The sequence below is a fragment of the Oreochromis niloticus genome, linkage group LG12 (assembly GCF_001858045.2).
Source record: "Oreochromis niloticus isolate F11D_XX linkage group LG12, O_niloticus_UMD_NMBU, whole genome shotgun sequence".
In the NCBI taxonomy this organism is placed as follows: domain Eukaryota; kingdom Metazoa; phylum Chordata; class Actinopteri; order Cichliformes; family Cichlidae; genus Oreochromis; species Oreochromis niloticus.
Genome location: NC_031977.2, coordinates 6259581 through 6282723, shown reverse-complemented (window position 1 = coordinate 6282723; position 23143 = coordinate 6259581). Strand labels below are relative to the sequence as shown.

The window sequence follows — 23143 nt, the reverse complement described above, 5'->3', positions numbered from 1 at the left end:
TGTGACTGTGTTTGCTTGTTAGATGATGCCTGCTTTCACTGACACAAGTTGCTGTGGTGGAGAATCTGCAACTGAGAGCGCACAAAGAAGAAAACACACACTGGAATCATGTTTAATGCGTGTACTGGTATACAGCTCTAAAAATCAAGAAAATCTTAAGTTACACTGTCTAACATCAATTTCTACTTATATAATGCAAATTCAAGTGAGTACATGACAGAAAAGAACAACCAAGAGAATCGATCAAAAAGCGACAGTGCTGCTCTAAGTTAGTCATGCTCACTGATGTGATGAGTGGAGGTGGTCTTGCTGCCTCTAAAGAAACGATACTAGCAAGTGACGACCCCTGACGGTTACTAGACTTCATATCACTGCACAGAAACATGACATCTGTACCATAATCGGCAGCAGCGGACTAAGAGCAAGCTGAGGCGCTTTGAGCCAGCCTGACAGCACGGCGTCCGGCATCGGAGGCAGAGCTGCGTGTTTCTTTCTTAGGTTTGCTAAAAACAACACAAGGAACACTTGGAGCGAAACACTGCTTAATAATTGTTTTACAAAGTATGGCCGGACAACGACGGTCAAAGCACTCGTATGCAGTTATATATCAAAGGCTATTCAGTCAAGAAGACCACACGGTTGATCTGGTCGTGTAACAAAAATGAGCTTTTAAACTTCTGATCAAATCCAGTCTCGTGTGCAAAGTGTTGCCTCCTCAGCTCTCCCTACCGTTAGTGAGCTATGAAAGTAATTAAATGTCAGTTTAATTCTCTTAACGGAGAAAAAAACCATGTGATATTTCAGATTTTTATGTAAGGTTGATATTGTACGTCCTAGCCAGCGACAGCATTAATCTCCCTGCAACATCTTTAGAAACTCATTTTTTAAAAAAAATAGACATGGCTTTACCAGCCGACTCTTCCCTTTTATCTATAAAAACTCCGACAGCAATATTTACAACTCTGAGGAGATAGAAAGTAGCTTCTGTAGATCAGCGTAGGTTCCCTGCCACCAAATCTACTGCGGGATAACTCCCATCAAAGCACGTGTCAAGAGGATTGTCACAGGAGACCTCTCCCGTTGCAGGTTTTTGTGAGGTTGAACGAGGAACTGACGCTGCACTATGTACAGGCAATGTGGCTGTGTGTGTGTATGTGTCTCTGTGTGTGTGCTTGCACTCAGGGTGGAATAAGGGCTTTTCCAGTTGGTTCTCTACAACCTCCAGTCAGGAGCAGCAAGTGAATTCACACTGACGACTGATCCCACACCTGCAAACAGATTAAGGGCAAAGGTCAAAGCGTGTTACTGTGGGTTAAACATCATGAACAGTTTGGCGTTGTCTGTATTTACTAAAGAGCTGCAGCATCAGTTGTGAGACTAAAGGCCTTACTGGATGTATTTAAATGAATCGTACAAACATGATTTACTAAAGTTTACAGCAAACTGCTAAATTTAACAACAAAAGCTTGTCTTATTTTGCACCTGATCGTTGCTGCTAGGAATATTTATTTGGTACACCGGGAGAGAAGCAGGGAATCCCAGTACAAGGTGCATATTATAGGGTTTTTTTGTCCTCAGCAGTGTGCACACACTTTAAAGGGTCCCCCCCCGTTTATTTGATTTTGACTTCTATTATCAGATCTGTTACACACTATGAAAAGGTCTCAAGAGGCAGCTCATAATGGGGACTGCAGTGCCTTGGATAATGTCTGCATGTTACAATACTTAATATTATCTATCCTCAAACAGGGCAACTGAGCCTCGTTCACATTAACCTTAAAAAAAAAGGAGTCTAATTTCGTTTTTTGAATTCATTTATTAAAAATTTGTTCTTTACCTGCTCTCACACCACTGGGGTCGCAGTTTGTCTTACACAGCCTGGAGTATTTTAATAAAATCTGCAACTCTAATCAGAGGTGATGCTTTTCCTGATGCTGGGCAGTGACACAGCTTTTAAATTCACGTTGCTTTCTCCCAGTCTTACTGAACTCTGCGCTTAAAGCACAAACACATTCATGTAGTATTTCTCTGCATCCTCGCACATCAGCTGTTTTGCCTTTAGCCTGTGTTGTGTATTTCACCTATAGTTCAGCACTTCATCTGCAGACAGTAACTTGTTAGATATGGAAAAAGATATCCAGCCTATTTCATTCATTTCATTTCAATTCAGTTTTATTGATATAGCGCCAAATAACAACAACAGTTGCCTTCTATTGTAAGCTGGAGATGCTATACTGATGAACCTTCCTCATAGCACACACCTGTGTACGCCTGTCTACAGAGTCACTTTGTTCAAATCAAAATAACCTACTGTGTGTGTGGTTACGTGCATAATTGTTTTAATGTATCTGTGCTCAGACAGGGCAGAGGTTTGTGAAACATCTAAAGAGTCTGAAGCTCCAGCAGCAACACTGCAGCATAAAGGTTTTTGCTTGCAGTCTTCATCAGGAGGACCTGAAACACGCTGACTAAGCAGTAAGGTTGCTCTTTATACCACAAGCGCTGCTGGAGCTTCAGCCTCTTCAGAAGACTTTGTGAAAGTGCAACATTCTCCACACTTTACAGATATAAACTGTGTTTTTCTGCACATTGATAGAAATAACCAGGGAGAAGACATCTGGAGACAAAACATGTCAGAATGATGTATCCACATTCAGCAGAACAGCTTTGTGTTACCATATCAAGAATAGGACTTTGTTCATTAAATATCTGGATGCCCTTTCTACCAGAAGGGCAGCTTGATTTTGTTCATAATTTTTCCTTAGCGCTTCCTCAGGCCGACCTGACACTTCTGCATACCTTGTTAACAGGTGCGAGCTGGGTTCGGACAGAGCCAGCGTGGAGTCGAGTGCTGTCTCCGAATCTGCCAGGAGACCTCTCCCTGCGGCTGTCCAACACCCTGCCTGGTGACTTCTCCCGGTCCAGAGGCCGGGCAGGAGACTTGTCTCTTCTGAACTCTGTGCGGCCCTCCCGATAACGATGTGGGGTGCTCGGCTCCCGATGCAAGCCGTCATGGCTGCCGGGGCCTGAGGTCAGACGCTTAGTGATGTGCTCTGTGTAGGTGGGCGGACACCGCTTACTGGGACTCCTGTTAACAAAAAACAAAACACCATGGATGGTAGCAGATATAGTAAAACCAACCCTCCAGTGATTTTTAGCAGACACTACAAGCATTCAGGAGTTTTTAGGTGATTTATTTTGTGTTTGAATGTTTTACTCACTCCGACTGTCACTGAAATATCATTTTTTGTTTGTTTAAACTGGATTAAAGTGAGCAAACATGACAGAGTGAACTGACCCTCGACTGGACCCGGTCCTCTGGAGCTCCCCAGACTCTCTGATCAAACTTCCCTTACAGCAGATGACCCGCAGTTTGTTCTGGTAGGAGGAGGCGAGGTAAATTGCCCCAGAGGAAATAGCTGGGCCCAGGTAACGCGGATTTGGGATATCTAGGTGTGCCAGCACTGTAGGACTGGAAGAAAAGACCAAATTGAGAGAAATGCAGCTGACAAGTAAACTCAATGAGTGTAAAATGTGACACAAAGAGGCCACTGTGTCTCACCCCAGAGCAGCGTGCCCCTGCACCTCAATGACATCCAAGGAGTTGAAGTAGGTGACAAACAGGTAGGGCTCTCTGTAGGCTGCATCAGACGACACAGACACAATTATTTAGTCTTATAAAAGGTACCTTTACAAAGTGGATTTGGTACAGTTTAATGTTTGTTTGTTTTTTTAATCCAATGAGAGAATAAGGATGAAAGAAGCATCCGTTACCAAACGACAGAGGCAAACGGCTCCACTTGATTTCCTCGGTGCGGCTTCTTCGTCCATACGAGTCCACGAACACTCCAAACTCTGCCATAGAAACAACCCCAGTAAGTGCATGTCTTTGGAGTGTGAGAGTGGTAACCACTATGCAAATAATGCCTTAAAAATCCTGGGATAAGAAGAGTTTGTGCTTCTGAAACTGCAGTACTACTAGCACGACAGGATGCACGTGTAAAACACATTCGCCCAGCTGAAAATGTAAAACACTTGGAGCCTGAAACATGTTTCGATCTAGCGAGGTTAGAAGAAAAACTCCTTCTGTTGCACTGACTTGACTAATCATATCTCATAAGCTCATGGAGCTCAGTTCCTTCGGATTTACCGTGAAAACACAGAAGATATTCCTCCTTCTGCATGCTGCTGGCCACCTGCATGATGGCGATGGGAAAACTGTGAGACGAGGCTGCAAACACAGCCGGGGCCAGCGAAACGTCATTCTTGTCCAAAAATTCTGCAGCGGAAAAAGCTGAGGTTAAAAGCCACACAGTGATCCAACAACTGTAAAATATCATCCTGTGACTGGCTGGTAACTGATTTGATCCTGGAAGCATTAAAGGCATAAAGAAGTACTTCACCTTCAAGTACAAATTGCTTCATTTCAATCTCGTAGAACTTGTTTGTGCCGATGATGATGCTGTAACTGGTCAGATGGATGCAGCTGCAGGGCTCCAGAGTTTCAATTTCCTGTGAGGTAAAGAATTAGGAGGTGAGGGAAAGCCAGTACTTTGAAGCACATCTAGTAGTAGAAAATGTTTTGAATGTAGAAGACTTATCCACTTTAAAACCAGATGTTGTTTTTGTTTGGTCAAAAGAAAAAAAGCATGACATACTTTCAACAGTATAAAAGACTGTAGTGTGAACCCCAGTCATACTCACCTTGCGAATGCAGTATTTGTTAAGATTTTCATTGTAGCGCAGAATGGTTATTTTGTTTGGCATTGCAGCACATATACAAGGCGTGTTGTCTATCTGCAAAGAGAATGCACACGCTCTTATGTACAATCACATTGCAAGCATGAAAACAGCATTCATGCAAAGACAGAAGACCTACTCTTCCTGCAGCAAACAGATGGCAGCCTTTCACAGTCTCAAAGATGTATGGAGCCAGTTCAGACTGGCTAGGCAGGTGGGACTGGGCCAGAGACTGCTTCACTCTTTTAATCTCCACCAGACACAGCGCTCGCTCGTCCCCTGCAGCACACAGACATTACACATAGCTGATGTTCAAGGATAAAGACATTAGTCACTTTTAAGCCACCCTGCTGTCTTGTGTAACAAGATATTTACAAGTTTCTCCAAAGTTATTAGTATGGCAGAGCGACCTTTCAGTTTAAATGATGCATAATAATTGCACTTCATCAATTATGCCAGTTATTTGTAATGGCAGCAGATATTAACCTTTTGATTTACGACCGTCACTGTGAATGTCTGAGCGAACGAAAATCCAGAGTCGACTCCTGCTGCTCAGCAGACATTTATTTTCTACTGAAAATACCAAAGCTGGGTCTCTTACCAACAATCATCAGCAGTTTCTCCTGCTCTTTGATGATGTAGATCTGAAAGACCGACCCCAGGCCAGGAATGTGAGTCAGGGAGTTCTTGATAACATTCAGCGCATACAGCCCCTCTTCAGAGCCCACCAGAACGATCTGCAGCAGAGCAGCGAAACACAAAAAAACATAAATATTCAGGTGAACGTGGTGACATCTCAAACTGGAGCAACATGTGGCAAATCCTGGCAGAGAGCCCCGAGCATCTGCTCCATGCTCCAATAAATCGTTCTTCTCCTGAATACACCTGCAAATGCAGATCATGTCTTTTTCTAATGCTTAAAATACACAATTAAGAAGTAAACATATTTTATATGCATGGCCAACGCATATTTTCTAATAAATATATATGTAGTTACATAATGTTATTTATAGGATATAAAACATATTCCTACCTGATCTGTGAGCGGAAGGGTGCAGTTAATGTCCAGCCTGTCATCTCCCTCCAGCTTCAGCAGAGAGTTTCCCAGCAGCTTCTGAAAGAACAGAGAGAGAGGTGAGGGGTCAGCTGGATCACGACCTCCACGTGACCTTGGGTAGGAGGGAACAGAGGAGCAGGACGGGAGGGGCTGGATGGCTGGAGGACTGGGTTCAGAGTCACAGTGTCAGACGTGGGACCAAGTCACAAGCGGTCTTCAGCTGTTTTATTCAGAGGCTCTACAGTACCAAAGAGATGAGGCTTTCATATGTAATAAAGTAATTTTGTATAACTTGTCAGCATTAAAGGGAATAAAAGATACTTTTAATAAACGTGTGCAACTCCTACGAAGCTGAGAACAAGATTTTACATTTGAAATGAATAAATGAAGTAAATATTTTACCAGTGGTCATGTACAGATTGCAAAAATGTAATGTTTACACAAATGATCAGAGTGAAAGGATCAAAGTCTACAAGCTCTACTGCGTTTAAACAAGAGTCATTATTAACACTGTAATCAGCTTCACCGCCGGCTTCCTCATTACTGAATCAGTGTTCCAGCTCATACGCTGCTGATGCCTTCTATACATATACAACAGAATTACATCAGATACATACAGCTGCAAGCTGACATGAGAGGGTCAAGCAGATTAGGACAGTTGCCATAGCAACTTAAACTATTAATATTATTATAATAATAATTGAGTTTGATAGGAATTTGAACTTCTTAAGGGATTGGGTAGAAATACAGTAGCATGCTTTAGGCCTCACTCGCCTGTGTACCCAATCGGATCTGTGCTGATTTATATGGATGACAGATGTACTAAGCTCATGTCCATCACATTCATAGTGCTTATACAGTTTCAGGGATTGGTCCATAAATAGAGTAAATTATGAAGAATGAGCATTGCCATTTACAGAGTCAGGCATAAAGTGACTTCAGATGCACTCCATGACTGACACGTGAGGTTTCACTCGTTGTTTCACTCATATCAACCTGAATTTACAAGTTAATGAGAATGAGAAAAAATTACTTAGACAACATTAGTTTGAAGTAATTTAAAGTAAAGGTTTAATTCAACTGTGTGACACCTTGTATGCAATTTACAGGCATCTGGGGCAATAGACAGTATTTCAGCAATTTTGGTGCAGCTAGGCTATCCAGACAGCAGATAATGGCTTTTCAGTTCAAGACTTGTGTTGTGTTTACCAGTTTTTGTTTATGAATGCAGATAAGTGTTTAATAAGTTCACAAAAAGCTAAAATGTCATTGGGAAAAAAAAAGCTAATGATTCCAAGGTTGTATTTCAGCAAATACAGTCCCTCGTTTTTCCTCCACACTGACTGTTTACCAGCATGCAGCCAAAACATGTTCGGATTTGACTGGTCAGAGAATTCTCACTGCAAACAGGTTCCAGGTTCCAGTGCACAAACCTTCTCCTTCACCTACAGATTCTATAGATTCTTATGTTGTTTTTTTTTTTTTTAAAGATTTGTACAAATATGACTTGCGTCTCTTGGTTAAGTCAAGTGACTTGAGTCCCAGCCTCAGAAGAGTGTGCAGAAAGGGCAGAGGTAACAACGCATACAAGTACACAAACAGGTAAAACTCGGCAGTGCGATCCCTGCTCCTCCGGACAGGACAGCTGCAGAGATTCAACCCAAAGATGATCAGACATCTTGGCGAGTATTTGTGTACTGTGGTTAGAAAAAAGGACATTGGAGACAGGGAAGAATATTTGAGAGTTTGTACAGGATACAGCAAAGGAGAGTGAAAGTGAGAAGTGGTCACAGCAAGTGAAGTGACAGCAGGGTGGGGGGCAGGTGACAGCCAACGAAATGACAGACTCATGCACTACAGCGTGCCTCGTGTAGGATGTGCAGTGCTTGTGTGTGTCAGAATGTCTCATGTCTAACTGTTTACCTGGACCAGTGGAGACAGAACCATTTGTCTTTTGGACACAGCAGCCTATGTGTGCAGTGACACATGGGTAGGAATAGAGCAAATCGACAAAACACGCCCATATGCCGGACATACAATGTGTCACGATGAAAAAGCAACAAACACAGGCGAGAGAGACAAAGAGAGAGGAGAGAAAGAGAAAAGAAGAGAGGAGAAAGGGACAATTAATGACGCACATAAGCGAAACTACCCGTTAAACTTTAAACTCGAAGCCTACGTCTTAAATAGACTACGGAGGGGAAATCTGCTCATGGTGAATAGCACCAACACAGTCAAATATCAAGTTTATGACCACAGACGCGACAGCTGTGACCACGGCCGGATATGAATTGAGTCAGCAGACCTTAAAGACAGAGAGCGAGCTGCCCCGGGTTGCGTTCGCCTGCTCCAGAGATACTCACTGCGTCAGCCTCTGCCTTCTCCCGGGAGGCTCGACCCGCAGCCACCACAGACTCCATCACAGCCACCCAGCGCTGTTTGTCTGGGAAACTGGGAGCCATGAAGTAAACAGCCTGACCAGGCCAACAGGGAGTGTGACAGCGTGACTCCAGCTTTAGGACATAAGGAACATCTGACACACAGAGAGAATAAAGTATGACACGACTTCAAATGATTAATATTTGACAGACTTTTGAACAACATTGGGAAGGCAAAGGTTGCCTGGTACACTTCACATCTACCTGACTTGGCAGTGTTTGGTAGTTCAGATGCTCCCACTGCTCCATGAACCACCACCTCTCCATCTGACAGACACAGATCAAACTCCTCCAGTGGTTTCACTGACTCTGAGCAACACACATAAGGAGATTATAAGCACTGGTGCCCACTCTAATAACTTTCCATCTATCTAAAAATCCAGACAGCTAAACATGTCACCTTCTCTGGGCTCTATCTCATAGATGGATATTTTAGTCCCATCCAGGACCACATATTTCCTCTCCCAGCCCTGGCCTCGTTTGCCATTCCTGCAAAAACATAAGACGACAACAAAACCACTGTGAAGATAGATGGTGGTTTAGTTCAAACAGGCTCAAGTACCAAATGAGTGGATTTTACTAGACAGAGTATTATTGTGAGGGCATATGAGGAGTTGTTCTCAGTAACATCAGGCCACCTGATCAGTTAGAGGACATGGGTGCATACATCTCCCTCACTGTAGAATGACAGACTTCATATTGTATGGAAATGTATGTAACTTGTAGTCCTTCCCAGATTGGCAGGTACTAACGATTGCTTCTTTAAGATCATCACTGATGTCTTTCCTCCTTGACACTGTAACACACCCAAATGTTCCAAAACTTCTGCTTTTACAGCTGTGAGCATGTGAGTTGCTCTCACTTGCTGATCATCAATTAATCAATATATGTGATTAGCAGCAGCTGGCTGCTACTTTCCCTCTTCATTGAGTACAGGTGGACTTTGTTTTTCCACACACTGTTTCTGTATATTGGCTGAACTATTGTTTGATTTATTAAGTTTTTGTTGATGACGTATACAATATGTTAATTACCTAATTTAGTATTTACTTAACTAGAAGATCTGCTAAAGACCAGGTGAGTCCTGAGATAACTTTGCCGTCCTGGGTATCATTTCTTTTTCACTGACTGTACATACGAAACATCAGGGACCAGATGTGTAGAAAGCTGTGTGAGGTACCCACTCTTGTTGATATTTATACAGACACTCCTCGTTTGTAAATCTCTACCGTTGTGAAATGTAACATAGTAACATAGTAACACAAAGTGAAACTGAGAACTGGAGAATTACAGAAAAAAAAGGCAAAAAAAAAGTTTGAAAATTTGTACTTTTACTACTACTAATATTAAAAATATAAGCTTGATAATATTTACACTATAATGCTCTAATTTGTCAGATTTTGTTAAATCGTGTCTCACATTCATCTCCATCTCACTGCTGGAGGTTTAACTCACTTTAAAAATGGGTATGTGTGAAGTCTGCACATTAGAACTGCAGATTTATGTGCAGCTGTTTCGGCAGGTGATGTGTAGGACGGTCTTGATATATAATAATGCAAGTGAGCAAAGACTGAGTTAGACACCACTGTGTCCACAGCTAACCTGGGCTGTTTCATCCAGCCCTCCAAGTGCATGTGTCCGCCGGCCTCTTTCAGCTGCTGGCCCGGAGCGCTGCTTTTATCTCGACACAGGCCCTCAGACAGATGCAGGGAGCAGTCACTGGACATGCCGCATGTGGCTGGAAGGCAGGGGGAGCATTTCGGGTGGCACAAAGCATGGCATTCTGAGGAGAAAGAACATTGTTAAAGAGAGCAGAGCGACACTACTGACACCGCCAGTCTAAAAGGAGAGAGTGTTAACATTATCAGTGTAAGGAGAATGCACAGTAGGTTTATCTGTCCATAAAAATGCCCTTTTCTTGTGAAAAAAGCTTGTGTTTGCTAGCTTGTAAACATCTCCAAACCATCAAAGACTGAACATTTTGTATATGTGTTCACTGATGTAAAGATTCAAAGATGAAATGCTGTTATTTTTGCAGGGCATAAGGTATCAGGAGTGTTAGGTAACAGCACAAGCAGCTGTCACCAGGGTGTTCAGCTTAATAAAACCCAGAATGGTGACTTTCATTGTAAAACGGAAAACTTCAAAACACATACAGAAAGGCTAATGTCAACTTTGGTCTTATCACAGTTTTTCTGAATTGGTAAAACACTAGACTCCATTCTCTAAGACAAATTCTTAGTGGCCTAAACCTATTTTTCGAATCAAACACTCTTTTGGCCAAACCTTAAACACGGTTCAGGTACTTAGACACAATTTGCAAAACTCATACACTCTTTTTTTCAAAACCTTAAACATATTCTTAGTCACTAAACACATTTCACATGTGTGTTGCAAAACTATAAACACTGGCAGCAAAATGTGAACACAACTTCAACACAGCTGTCATCTTTTACACACAGCAACTCACAACTGAACACACATGTTTCTAATGATGTGATCAGACCCTCTGCAAGACTTAAAGATCTACGATATCAGTATGTGCGAGTGTAACCTGTAACCAGCGACTCTTCTAGTACAATTCTAGGCCCATAGGCCTACTGTTACTGTTGGCTAGGTTGTTGCAGATGGTACTCTTGCAGTACTGTAGTTATATATTGTAATGCACATATATCTGGTGTGCATATAGTGTAAATACACTAACTCATAAGTCTGTCTTTCTGTATCACTACTTATCTATTATCTATTATAGAGAGTGTTTGAACTGGATTTCATGGAAACTCGCATGAGATATATTTTGAAAGATGAAGCAGGGTTCAGTCTGGCAAATAGAAGATGGAGAGACAGTAACATACAGTTTTTTCCCAATTGTTTACACAGATTTCCTGAAAACATCGCTCATATTGTCAGAACTCTACACACAAATAAAAAACCATTCAATTCTCCTGCAAAATGAAACTCTACATTCAAAACAATGTAATTTCTTGTCAAAATGGCATTTTGTTTTCAAATGACACACACAAACCATCACATGAATAGACATTTATAAGAACCAGTTAAACACTGATGTGCTTAATGTAAAACACTATGACTACTTCTTCTCCAGACATCATAATGACTTAATGTAAGCCTTTTTTGTTCAGTGTTACACTTACTACAGACACTACATAGGCCTACATAAGTGCATTGTAAAAGATTTCAGAACGTTTGTATACAAAACACAAATACGTGGTACCAAATATATTTTACTGTATTTTAAAACAATGTACACAGTTTTCATCCCAACCAACTCAAAGTTGCACATACCGTGGTCTACATATACAAACAACAGACGAATGTACTGAATACAGTTACAGTGAAAACAAAACAAAAAACCAATGATGCTGCATCCTCTCTTCTGTTTCTATCTGGCCACAGCACCTCATCCACATCATTTCCCTGGCTGATCAGCAGGGCAAATATCGCTTAGCTTGGCAAATCCAGCCATGACTAGCATCAACTGCTATATTGGAGAAGGGGGTATAGCGACGGCTATATGTGTGTGGATTTCAGCCATACGCTTTCCATCTCCAGGCAGAAAAACATTCCTCAGTAGGATTGAGGAATGGAGAATATGGAGGGAGATAAACAAGTAAAAAGCGTGGGTGGACAGGGAACCAGTTACCGACTCTGAAACACACATGATACGTAATACAGACTTGGAGTGGTCACTATTGTGAAAAAAAGGGAGAGTATGGTGGACACACCATCCAGGACTAATCAGGAATGTTACTAGAAGTTCGGTGTTGTATGGCCCAACAGTAACATGACTGTGGAGAACCCCATAGCTCCTAATGCCAGCACAGATAGTTACATCTCCACCACGCTGACCAGGCAGTTCAATAATGGCACCTATGACATTGCGACCTTTTCTTCTCCTTTTTGCTAGATTCAACATGTATGTTGTCTTCTATAATCCACTGCTGTATTTCATGCAGTCGAATTGCATTATTCTGACAGCCCATATCCACAACAAGTGTCTCCTGGTGTTGTGAGCGCATGCGTGTTCTTCCACCCTCATGTGGCTGCCCAAAATATCATTTAGTTATAAGTATACTTGTACACATAGCACATGTATACATCATACTATTTCATTTACAGAACTAAAATTAGTTTGTTGTGTACAGAGAATCTTTGAGCTTGACTCAGTGGTTAGGCCTCATCAGAATCAAAAGAAGAAGAGGTCGCAACATGTGTTTTCCATTTTGAGTGGTAGTGTGTTAATGATGAAAACAGCGTGTTAGTTGTGTTTAACTTCTGTGGCCTGTGTGCACCATTCTGGGTACAAGTGCACCACACTGCTAAATGTGTTTTGTGTTTGAGAATGTGTTTAGAGTTTTGGCAAATGAAAGATTCAGGTTTGCAAATGGTGTCCTAACCAGATGAATAGTGTTTAAGATTTTGGCAACAGAGGGATTGATTTGATGAAAGAGTTTTCATAGTTGAGTTTAGTTTTTACAATGGGATTTAGTGTTTTAGCAATTCAGAAAAACTGTAAAAGTTTTCTTTCTTTTGTTTTCTGAATGTCTCTTGTTTCCTGTTTTACTTTGATACTCTCGTGTGCTATGTTAGTGTTTTCAGTTTTGCTTCCCCGGTCTTGTTGTTTGTGATTGCTCCCAGGTGTGCTCTCCTCCTGTGTCTCTTTCCCTCATTATCCCTCTCTGTATTTAAGCCCTTTGTCTTCCTGTGTTTGTTGCTTGATTGTCTGTGTATCACTCTTTGCTTTGTTCTGTGTTCCAGGTTGCATAGTTCAGTTCTTCCATATTCTGTGTTTCATGTCTCTTACACTCAGGTTTTTTAAATTCCTTTGTATTACTTTTGTATTTGCTCCCAGTTTAGGTTTTCTTTAGTTTAGTTCTTATTTGCTTTTTTCTTTTATTTTTTTTTATCAGATATGTTCAGATGAGATAAATTGCCCCATTGCAGCTCAGGTATGTTGTCATTTGGGACAACATAAGTTTCCACCGGGCTGCTCTGGTTCGTAACTGGTACACTGCCCACCCACGCTTTTTACTTGTTTATCTCCCTCCATATTCTCCATTCCTCAATCCTTTTGAGGATTTTTTTTCTGCCTGGAGATGGAAAGTGTATGACCAAAATCCAATAGAACAGAAGAGAGGATGCAGCATAGTTGTTTTTTTTGTTTTATTTTCAATGTAACTGTATTCAGTACATTCGTCTGTTGTTTGTATATGTAGACCACGGTATGTGCAACTTTGAGTTGGTTGGGATGAAAACTGTGTACATTGTTTTAAAATACAGTAAAATATATTTGGTACCACGTATTTGTGTTTTGTATACAAACATTCTGAAATCTTTTACAATGCACTTATGTAGGCCTATGTAGTGTCTGTAGTAAGTGCAACATTGAACAAAAGGCTTACAGTAAGTCATTATGATGACTTTAAGCACATCACTGTTCAACTGGTTCTTATAAATGTTTATTCATGTGCAGTGTTGGTCAAGTTACTTGAAAAAAGTAATCAGTTACTAATTACTGATTACCTCCCCCCAAAAGTAATCCCGTTACTTTACTGATTACTTATTTTCAAAAGTAATTAATTACTTAGTTACTTAGTTACTTTTTAAAAACACAATTTACAACCTGAATAGGTGATAAAGCGATAGATCTTTCAGCCCAATTCTACTTTTTCTGCATAATCCATCATACAAAATGTAATCAAATGGAAACGTCTCTTTTTAAAACGTTAAATCTTTTAACTTTATGCATCAAGCAAAAACTTAATTATATGCAACATTCTCTGACTGGAAGAAATTTGTTTAACATTTAAACCTATTTTCTGCACATTCCAGCACATAAAATAAAATATTTTTTTGTGTTTACACTCACTCTTTCAAATAGATGCAAGTAAAACACAGCAGAAAATAAATAAAATCAAAGACTCAGCGGTCCTGTTGCTCTATTTTCACCTGTAAAGCAGGAGTGGGGTAGGCGGAGGTTTACCCTGGTGCAGGTGTGCCGCGGCGGTCAGTGGAAGAATCCGCGAGTTTCTCTGTGAATTTCCCATTACAGTCGTAGCACACTCGGTGCTTGCTTGGAAGTTTAGGGGTTTTTTTCGCTGTAAAAAGAAGTTTTCTTCCCACACACAATGGACACTAATGTTTTTGTCACTTTTTATGGAATCAAACTCAAAATAAGGTCAGTACTTCCACGCTTTAAACGCTGCATGCTCATACTCTCTCCCGTACTTGATATATTATCCATTGTTGATCTGTGAACAGCTGTTGTCACGAACATCGCACTCGCTTACGTCACTGTCATGAGACATTCTCGCAAAAAATCACGGTTTTAGTAACGCAGTAACGCAGCGTTCCTACGGGAAAGTAAGGTAATCTAATTACCGTTTTTGCAATGGTAATCCCTTACATTACTCGTTACTTGAAAAAAGTAATCAGATTACAGTAACGCGTTACAAGTAACGCATTACTGCCCATCTCTGTTCATGTGTCATTTGAAAACAAAATACAATTTTGAGAAGAAATTACATTATTTTGAATGTAAAGTTTCATTTTGCAGGAGAATTGAAGGGTTTTGCCTTTTGTGTGTGTGTGTTTTTTTTAATTTGTGTGTAGAGTTCTGATAATATGAGGGATGTTTCCAGAAAATGTGTGTAAACAATTGGGAAAAAATGTAATATAGCAAGAAGTTAAAAAAATGGTTTATGTGAAGGTATACATCACTGTTTGTTGATAGTCCTTGTGAGCACAATCGTAACTTACCAAGACAGGTAGCTGCCTGGCGACCAAAGTGCACAGTATCCAGGCACACAGTACACTTGGCAGCTCTCATGTTGAGTCCCACTGTGAAGCGGTGAGGTGTGTTGTGGTGCATCACCCTCTCTCTCTCCCTCTCTCTGTCTCTCTGACTGTCCTTCAAGCGACGGCTATACTCTGAATACAGTCAGCAGGGAACACAGTGAGGGCAGGCAGCGCCAGCATGTCTTACTCTGTCAGGTACATCCATCGCTTCAAAACCTCAGTGCATCATGCCATACCATCTATGAGATCAGTTCAACAAAAAAACAACAAAAGCTTTCCAAAAGGAGTGGTACATGTTTGGCAAAATGCATTAATGCAAGTACTCTGAAGACGGAAATGCTTGAAACAGATTATTCATTTTGTCAGTCCCTCTGCTTGTGCCCACACACTGCAGCATTTTAAAGGCATTATCCAGTCAGCATCAGCGATCTGCATTCTGCATTAAAGATGGTCGAAAAATTTCATGTCACACTTGTTGATATAATAATGTCAATCAGTATGAAATTTACAAATCGTATGTCTACAACCAACATGGAAAGAAAGAAAAACGTGAGCCCTTTATTTTGTGTACGTATTGAATATCGTTGCTAAGTTACTGATGAATATGGCCCCTTTTGTATTTTTCTCATACAAAACTACCTTAATGTGATATTGCATGAGAAAAGTATGAAAGAGACCAAATCAGTGAGTAAATCATAGTATGAGTAAAATGGAATAATCAATAGAGCCATATCTCACTAATAGATACGTATGAGCTCCGAAATCCTAGCATCACACCGTGCTGGGCCTGTTGTTTAGACCTTTATTCTAATAGCAGGGGAATGGAGGCAAATTACAGTTTAATTGGACTTAAGTAAAATGTAAAGCCTTGGTCTTCTTACCCCGCCTCCAGTCTGTCCTAAACTCAGCTGCCAGACTTTTAACAAAATCAAAGAGACAACACCATATCACTCTCAGTTTTGCTACTGTACACTAGCTACTTTATCCAGCTATTTCAGCTGATTTTAAACTTGTTCCACACTTTTACCTGTGTTATAAATTTACAGCCAGACCCTAGGAACCGAGCTGCTGGGTTGTTCCTCTGATCAGAGCCCTTAACTGTTCTCTAACAAAGCAGCTGATGTTCGCAAACTCACCTTTCATTTACATCTAGATTACATTACAAACGTACATTTACAGAAAACTGATCAAAGTGTTTTATCTTCTTATCACTTCTTTGTGGACTTATTTATTTCCGTGTTTATTTATTTTACTTGTAATACCGTTCACACTGTACAGCATTTATGTTCTTTTTATTTTAACTGCATCACTTCACTTTTTGATTGTGATCTATATTAATGAGTTCTTTAAAGCACCTTCCAACTCTGTACATTTTACACTTATTTATGATTAGAGCTAGCAATTTAAAATAAATCATAATAACTTGGGCATCTTCTTTAATCCTCTTGCATGAAACACATACATTAGTGTCCAAACTGCTGTGCAGCTGGTATTCATGTGGATGTTAAACCTCCAAGGTAAGCACTGTTACAAACTAAATACACCTGCCCATTGGCAATGGCACCCACTGACAGCAATGGCCTTCCCCCAGACTGCAAAGTTGTTTAGGAACAGCTTGGGGAACACAACAATGAGCCAAAGGTGCAGTTATCTCATCCGGCATCCCAGAGACAACCCTGACACAGGACGCTCTCAGGGAGCCTGTGTCTGTTCCCCAAGGCCTCAAAGCTGTTTGTGTCCATCAGATTTGCTATTGTAACTGACAGCTGTACATCTTTTTCTTTCTTTCCTTTCTTGCTTCTGTTGTTTCTGTTTGTGACTAGCAGGTCACTATGACATAAAACGTAGATATGAGACTTTTCTTTTCTTGTTGTAACCTTGACTAACAAAATGGCTAGATAATACCTTTAGATCAGAGTGTGGGTTTAAAGTGCACACAGCGGTTTTTGCATTGCAGAATTTTTAATATGGTACATTTGTGTATATGATGTGAATTTGAGGTGGAAATAAAGTGAGTTAAATAAAGTAGAAGGGTTCTGCAAATCACACGCTTCAGCAACCAAGATAAAATGCTTCAGATTTCTAAAGCTCTGCACTGAAGGTTCTTCAGCCTCATCTGACAAACCTGTTTGGATCTGACATTTTATACTGTAAAAGTGCAGAGCTTTTAAAATCTGGCCTGTCAAAGATGTGGATGTAGCAAAGTAGAGGAGAGATAAGAGACCAAGCTGCAGAAACCATGAATTTGGATGACTTACTTTCAAAAGTGACCCTCCTTCCCTCTGAAAGGTGTGTGAAAGAAGAGGACAGTAAGAGCTTCAAAAATCAACCTTTGAATGTGAGGTGTGTGCTGCAGAGGCAGTAGAGGAGAGTCAGCTAAGAGATAAGCCATTTTGCACTCAAGTCATATGATACCTATCAGTCGTGCCTCACTTAAATAGACAACCAAAAAACAACTGGTCTTTGGGATCAAGTCACCCCATGTAAAAATTGATCTAGTGTGACTGTAAGAAGATTTAACAGCTGTCTGAAAAATATAATTACAAAAAGCTAGTAATTAAATAATCAAATCCCCAGTTCTACTGATATTATTGGTGATCATGAAATAAATACTAGTACAACTTGTCCACAGTTCTGAGAGATTAAGAAAACTGCCTGAACTTTATCAATGTGACAACAAGACACATTTATACAGTGCTTTATTCTATATACTTCTACATCCAATTAAAATTACCAGTTAAAGTATAAGGCATGTCTTTGGAGTGTGGGAGGACAACAGATTGCTCAGAGGAAACCCACACAGACACAAGGAGAACATGCGGGCTCCATGCATGGGGGCCCAAATCAAGCCCTTTCTTGCTGTGAGGCGACAGTGCTAACCACTGCACCTGCTGTGCTGACCATTATTCAAAATAGCAAATAAGAACAAGCACTAGGAGCTCAGAATCTTGCTGCATGCAATACTGCAGATACTTCATACAGAGGTCCCGGTTTGAAGTATAGCGGTGCAGGGGACCTGTGTTTCTTTTTCTTCTGTAATTATGCTGCAAGATAGCGCTCGGGCTACAGCGCGTCTAAAATGAGAACAATAATATCTGCTCACTGGTACAATGGAAACGAGTTTAAACCTCAAATATCTCACTTGATGCAAGCACAGCTTACCACAAAGGCTCTTTCCCATGTTACACCACAACCACAGTGTTTATCAGACTCAGACTAGAGTAAACTAGAGCGCTTTACTGACTCCTTCACATGTTTCTACACAGTACATCAGATTGAACTTAATAAACTGAGCTGCCAAAAAAGGCTTTGATTTGAGCTTTTTACACGTCTTCTTAAATAGTTCTTCCTTACACAGCAAGGTAAAAAAGAAGAAAAAGTCACACGACAAAAATTATGAGTGGTTGCTAGATGAGATAACAAACCTGCCGGCTCATCTTACCTCACTCTCCTCTATGCATCTCCTGTGAGCCTACATGTTTGTGCCATTGGATTACAAAACACACTGAGCTACTATGAAAATCACCCTTCCCTTACCCTCGGGTGTGGGAGTGTCCTTCCTCCGTCCAGAGTTGGAGGGTGCAAGGCTGGTGGGGCCCTGCTGGTGCTCAGGAGACTTCACCATGGCAGACATAATTATCTGTTGCCGAGCTGTGGGTGGGTTTGTAGAACTTCCGTGGTCCTTATACTGCAGAGCTGGGTTGGAAAGACTAACTTTGAGTATTTTGTTTTGAGTAAAATTAAATTAAATTAAAAAAATTCTCAGTCCAAGTTTCTACCGATGATTATAAATGAACAACAGAGTGTAAAGTCCACAGATTGGTGCAGGGCAGTCTCACCTTCTTCTCTCAGTGCTCGCAGCTCTGCTCTCATTTTCTGCAGAGCATCTTCTAACTCTGTGCAACGAGAACGTTCTTTGTCCAGAGCTGCCTTCATGTCGCTGTACTGCAGAGGCACCGGCTGGATGGCAGGCACAGGGGAAGCCTGCCCTTGAGTCTGAGTCTGACCCTGAGCCTGAGCCTGAGCAGCCATGGCGGCCAACAGGTCCTCCCGACGACGTCCAAAAAGACCCTGAGACACACACAAGCAAACACAAACAGGGAGAAACACAAGAAATGAGCCCAGAAATGAACAAGAAGAAATAGAAAGATAAGAAATTATTCAATACATATATATATATATATATGTAATCCCATCTGACCTTTTTCTTCTTGGAGCCACCATGTGCCTGGGCCTGGAGGAAGTCTATGAGCTTAGTCTGCTGGGTAATGGTTCCCTCCATTTTCACCTTCTCATGAGAGTATACAGCCTGCAGGTGGAGCTAAGTGAACATCACTACTGCCATGAATTTCTCCTCAAGTACTTCATTTCATACAGAGAGGTTGACAGAGACAGAAAGGAGGGGAGGGAGTTGTGTGCCGCGCGGTAAAACAAATAGTGTGTGTGCACATACGTGTGGCTCAGAACAGTGGGGGAGGAACAAGACTGAAAATGACACAGTCCAGCAACGTGCATGTACCTGCAGTGATTTAAAACTCACATGATTCCTACATGTGTGGGTTTTTTTTTTTCATTTCTCTTTAGTAGGCGTGTGCATGTATGTGTGTAGCAGCACCTGGATGTTCTCCAGCTGGTATTCCAGGTCAGTCCTTTCAGTTTTCAACAGGTCAGTCTGGTCCAAAGCGTCCTGCAGCCCCTGGGTCAGACGAAATATGTGGGTCTTCTGGGCATCCATCTGCTGTTGCAGCTTCTCTTGCTGTGGAGGTAAAGCACCTTTACATCACCCTCTGAAGGTCTTTACTAAGCCACACACACTTCTTACAACTGATTGCTTTTACTGATCGCTAAAACTTTCAGCGTGGTTTCATACAGAAAGGTTTATTATTATTACCGCTAAGACTTATTTTCAGTTTTTGACCACATGTCTGTAATAAAAGTGTAATAAAACGATCAGATCAGTGGCTCTGTGAAAATAATGAAATACTGTGCCTCTTCCAGCAGCCTCTGCTTCAGCTCCCTCTCACTCTCCAGTTTTTGCTGCAAACTGCGGGCATTCATCTCCAGCATGGCATGCTTCTTCTCCAGATCGTTCAGCTGAGGAATGAAAAGGAAGAGTTTGCTGCGACATCTGCTAACCACACGAAACTTAACAGATGTTATTCAGGAGTGTGAAAATGCGTACAGTGTCTGCAAGGCTCTCGGCTTTGAGTTTCTGGTCTTTGAGGGCCTGCTGCAGGGCCAGGATCTCAGCTTTGTGCTCTTTAACTGCCTGTTCCACAGCCTGCCGAGACTCGGTGCTGCGCTGCTCTGCACGGAGCCTAGATCGGAGAAAAGTCCTCTATTAATGCCAGTTATTTTTCAGCATTCAAGTGCATGCTCTTCAAGTTCATCTGTTATGTGTTTACAGGCTCTTTGAAACACACACACACACATAATTTGAATCAAACTGACTGAAGTATTTCGTAATGTTCATTTCGCTGTTTCACTCAATGGTTTGTTTGGGGTAAAGTCGTGTGGTTCTGGATAGAGAAAAACACACCACTAAAATGCAATTTCAGTTTTTGAATGCTTTAAAGTTCACCTAATTTTCATCACTTTCCACTGTTTCAGGCAACTCAGAAAATCATTTCATATTTTACCTAGAATTCCTGCTTTGACAGACCCTAGACAATACGGCAAAGCCTGTCGAATCCAGTGCGTGTAGGCGAAGGGAGCTTTATCCAACACTGATAGCAAGAGAAACATTTAGAGCAAAAATAGTTTTCTCTGCTGATGAAATAAGAAACTCATAAGCCTTCTTAAAGGTCTTGTGGCAAGATTACATAACTGGACTATTGCAATGTGCAGAAATAAATATACTAACGTTTCTTTGAGGCAACTATAGGTGCACTGAATATAAGTTAATGTGCTGTACACTGTTTTCATAGTAGCAAGAAAATTACAAGCAAAATAGAAACAGAACAGTGAGGAAAACATTTGAGCTATTTAGGGCTCATTGTTGACACCCACAGAGTTACAGTGATACATCTTGTGGTGGTCACCTATTCTGTTTTTCAGTGTCTAAGAGTCTCTGGATCTCTCTGGTCCTCCGCTCAGCCTGGTTCTTCTCCTCCTCCAGTGTTGCCCTCCAGGCATCCCACTGTCTCTCCTTTTCCAGCAGTTCATCATTCAGAGTCTCCAGCTCCATGACCTGTTCCTCCAGCATGGTGCACGTGGTCTTCAGAGTCTCAAGATTCTGGTGAACAGATGAGAATGTTTCAGACTGTTTTTGATCTGTTTGAGGGCACGTCTTTAAAATGTTCACCTCAGGCGCACAGTTCTGTTTTTGAATCCAGAAGCCACGCCCACCCACTGTTCAAACCTTCTGTTTACAAGAGGCTGCCAATCAGAAGAAAGTTGACAAGAGTCAAAATGGCTTCTTTAAGAACTAATCAATTAACAGAGTGGCTGCACCAAGACTCGGTTTAAGATAAATAAAGATTATTTAAACTGTAGGACTGTGGGAAAGCAACTCTAGTAAGAATGCAAAACTGGAAGTGAGCGGGTGCCATTTAAATTCCCAAGCTATGGTTGTATTATACTGTAAAATGTTATAAAGGAGCAGTCCCCAACCCCCCGGCCACGAGCCGGTACCGGGCCGCCAGAGTTGAGGCTCAGGTGTGAAATTTATGGTTTTCAGGGTTTTTATCCTTAATATTTTTATCGTTTTTATCATTAACTCGGTTTCCCTGGGTCTTTTCCTGTGTGTTATGAATAAATTCTTTTTTTGGTACCAGTACTGGTTTTATTTTGTTGTATTTATCCGTGACACCTTAAAAGCTGGTATGTGAAAATATTGTCAGACATAAACCGGTTCGTGGAAAAAAGGTTGGGGACCGCTGCTAAAAAGTATTTGTCCCTTTCCTGATTTCTTGTTTTTTCTTACATATTCGTCACATTTAAATGTTTCAGATTATCAAACAAATGTCAATACTAGACAAAAATAACCCAAGAAAATACCAAGTCAGGGTTTTAAATGAAGATTTGATTTACTATGGGGGAAAAAAGACTGTCCAATCCTACCTGGACAAAGTAATTGCCCCTCCTTGTTCAATCATGAATTAACTGTGACTAATCACATTTGTTGGACAGCTGCATTCAATTTCACCTGCCCCACCCTGGTCTGATTACTGCCAGAGCTGTTGAATCAAGAAATCACTTAAAGCCAAACAAAGTAACTGAAATCTGTCAGCTTAGAAAGGTTTACAAAGCATTTCTAATGCTTTAGGACTCCAGTGAACCACTGTGAGAGCTATTCTCATCCAGGAGGTCACAAAAGATCCAAACACCATATCTAAAGAACAGCAGGTCTCACTTGCTTCAGTTAAGGTTCAGCAAAGTATGCATGGGAGCGTTCCACAGAGAAAACCACTTCTGACCAAACAGGACACAAAGGCTCGTCTCACATTTGCCAAAAACGTGATGATCCCTAAAACTTTTGGACTGATGAGGCAAAAGTTGATCTTTTTTGGAAGGTTTGAGTCTGGCGTAAAAATAACTGAGCGTTTCACAAACAGAACATCACTCCTACAGTCACACATGGTGGTGGTAGTGTGATAGTCTGGGGCTGTTTTGCTACTTTAGGACCTGTACGGTCGTAATTAAATACTCCATCCAGGTCTGTATTCAATTACAGTAAAGAGCAGAAGCATGAATGCTGCTCTCTACCATAAAAGTCTGATGGAGAATGAACGGCCATCAGTTCATGCTCTGAACCTCAAACACACTTGGTTCAAGTAGCAGGACAATGATCCAAAGCACACCAGCAAGTCCACCTCCTGAATGACTCAAAGCACAAAACTAAATGAAGGTTTTAGATTGGCCTAATAAAGTCCAGACATTAATCAGATTGACATGCTTTAGTACGATCTTAAACAGGCCTTTCATGATGAAAAATCCTCCCATGTGGCTGAATTAAAATTTAATTCTGCAAAGAAGAGTGGGCCAAAATTCATCCACAGCGATCTGAAATTCAGGAATACCAAACACTTGATTGTAGTTTTTGCTCTCAAGGGTGGCACATCCAGTTATATTAAGTTATTAATTACTT

The 23143-nt window shown here is 41.1% G+C and overlaps 1 protein-coding gene across 9 annotated transcripts in view; it reads right to left on the bottom strand.

Annotated features, from left to right (window-relative positions):
- Positions 1-98: 98 nt before the first annotated feature.
- The window catches only part of citb (citron rho-interacting serine/threonine kinase b), a 51503-nt gene continuing 28458 nt past the window's right edge, over positions 99-23143 (bottom strand). For 3 of the 9 annotated variants that reach the window (XM_005472949.4, XM_025896905.1, XM_025896904.1), the window contains 25 exons: positions 21096-21289; positions 20237-20372; positions 20044-20148; positions 19670-19810; positions 19256-19375; positions 18894-19125; positions 18592-18750; positions 17313-17336; positions 15016-15186; positions 9838-10018; positions 8636-8724; positions 8440-8544; positions 8161-8330; positions 7721-7765; positions 5774-5854; positions 5342-5477; positions 4880-5019; positions 4705-4797; positions 4404-4512; positions 4151-4279; positions 3775-3855; positions 3563-3641; positions 3299-3472; positions 2800-3088; positions 99-1268 (listed from right to left, as the gene is read on the bottom strand). In XM_005472949.4, the coding sequence (XP_005473006.1) occupies positions 1245-1268; positions 2800-3088; positions 3299-3472; positions 3563-3641; positions 3775-3855; positions 4151-4279; positions 4404-4512; positions 4705-4797; positions 4880-5019; positions 5342-5477; positions 5774-5854; positions 7721-7765; positions 8161-8330; positions 8440-8544; positions 8636-8724; positions 9838-10018; positions 15016-15186; positions 17313-17336; positions 18592-18750; positions 18894-19125; positions 19256-19375; positions 19670-19810; positions 20044-20148; positions 20237-20372; positions 21096-21289 (3207 nt within the window). In that variant the 3' untranslated portion in view covers positions 99-1244. The remainder of the gene's footprint in view (positions 1269-2799; positions 3089-3298; positions 3473-3562; positions 3642-3774; positions 3856-4150; positions 4280-4403; positions 4513-4704; positions 4798-4879; positions 5020-5341; positions 5478-5773; positions 5855-7720; positions 7766-8160; positions 8331-8439; positions 8545-8635; positions 8725-9837; positions 10019-15015; positions 15187-17312; positions 17337-18591; positions 18751-18893; positions 19126-19255; positions 19376-19669; positions 19811-20043; positions 20149-20236; positions 20373-21095; positions 21290-23143) is intronic. The other 6 variants (XM_005472950.4, XM_005472952.4, XM_005472951.4 and 3 more) reach the window with 6 other exon arrangements.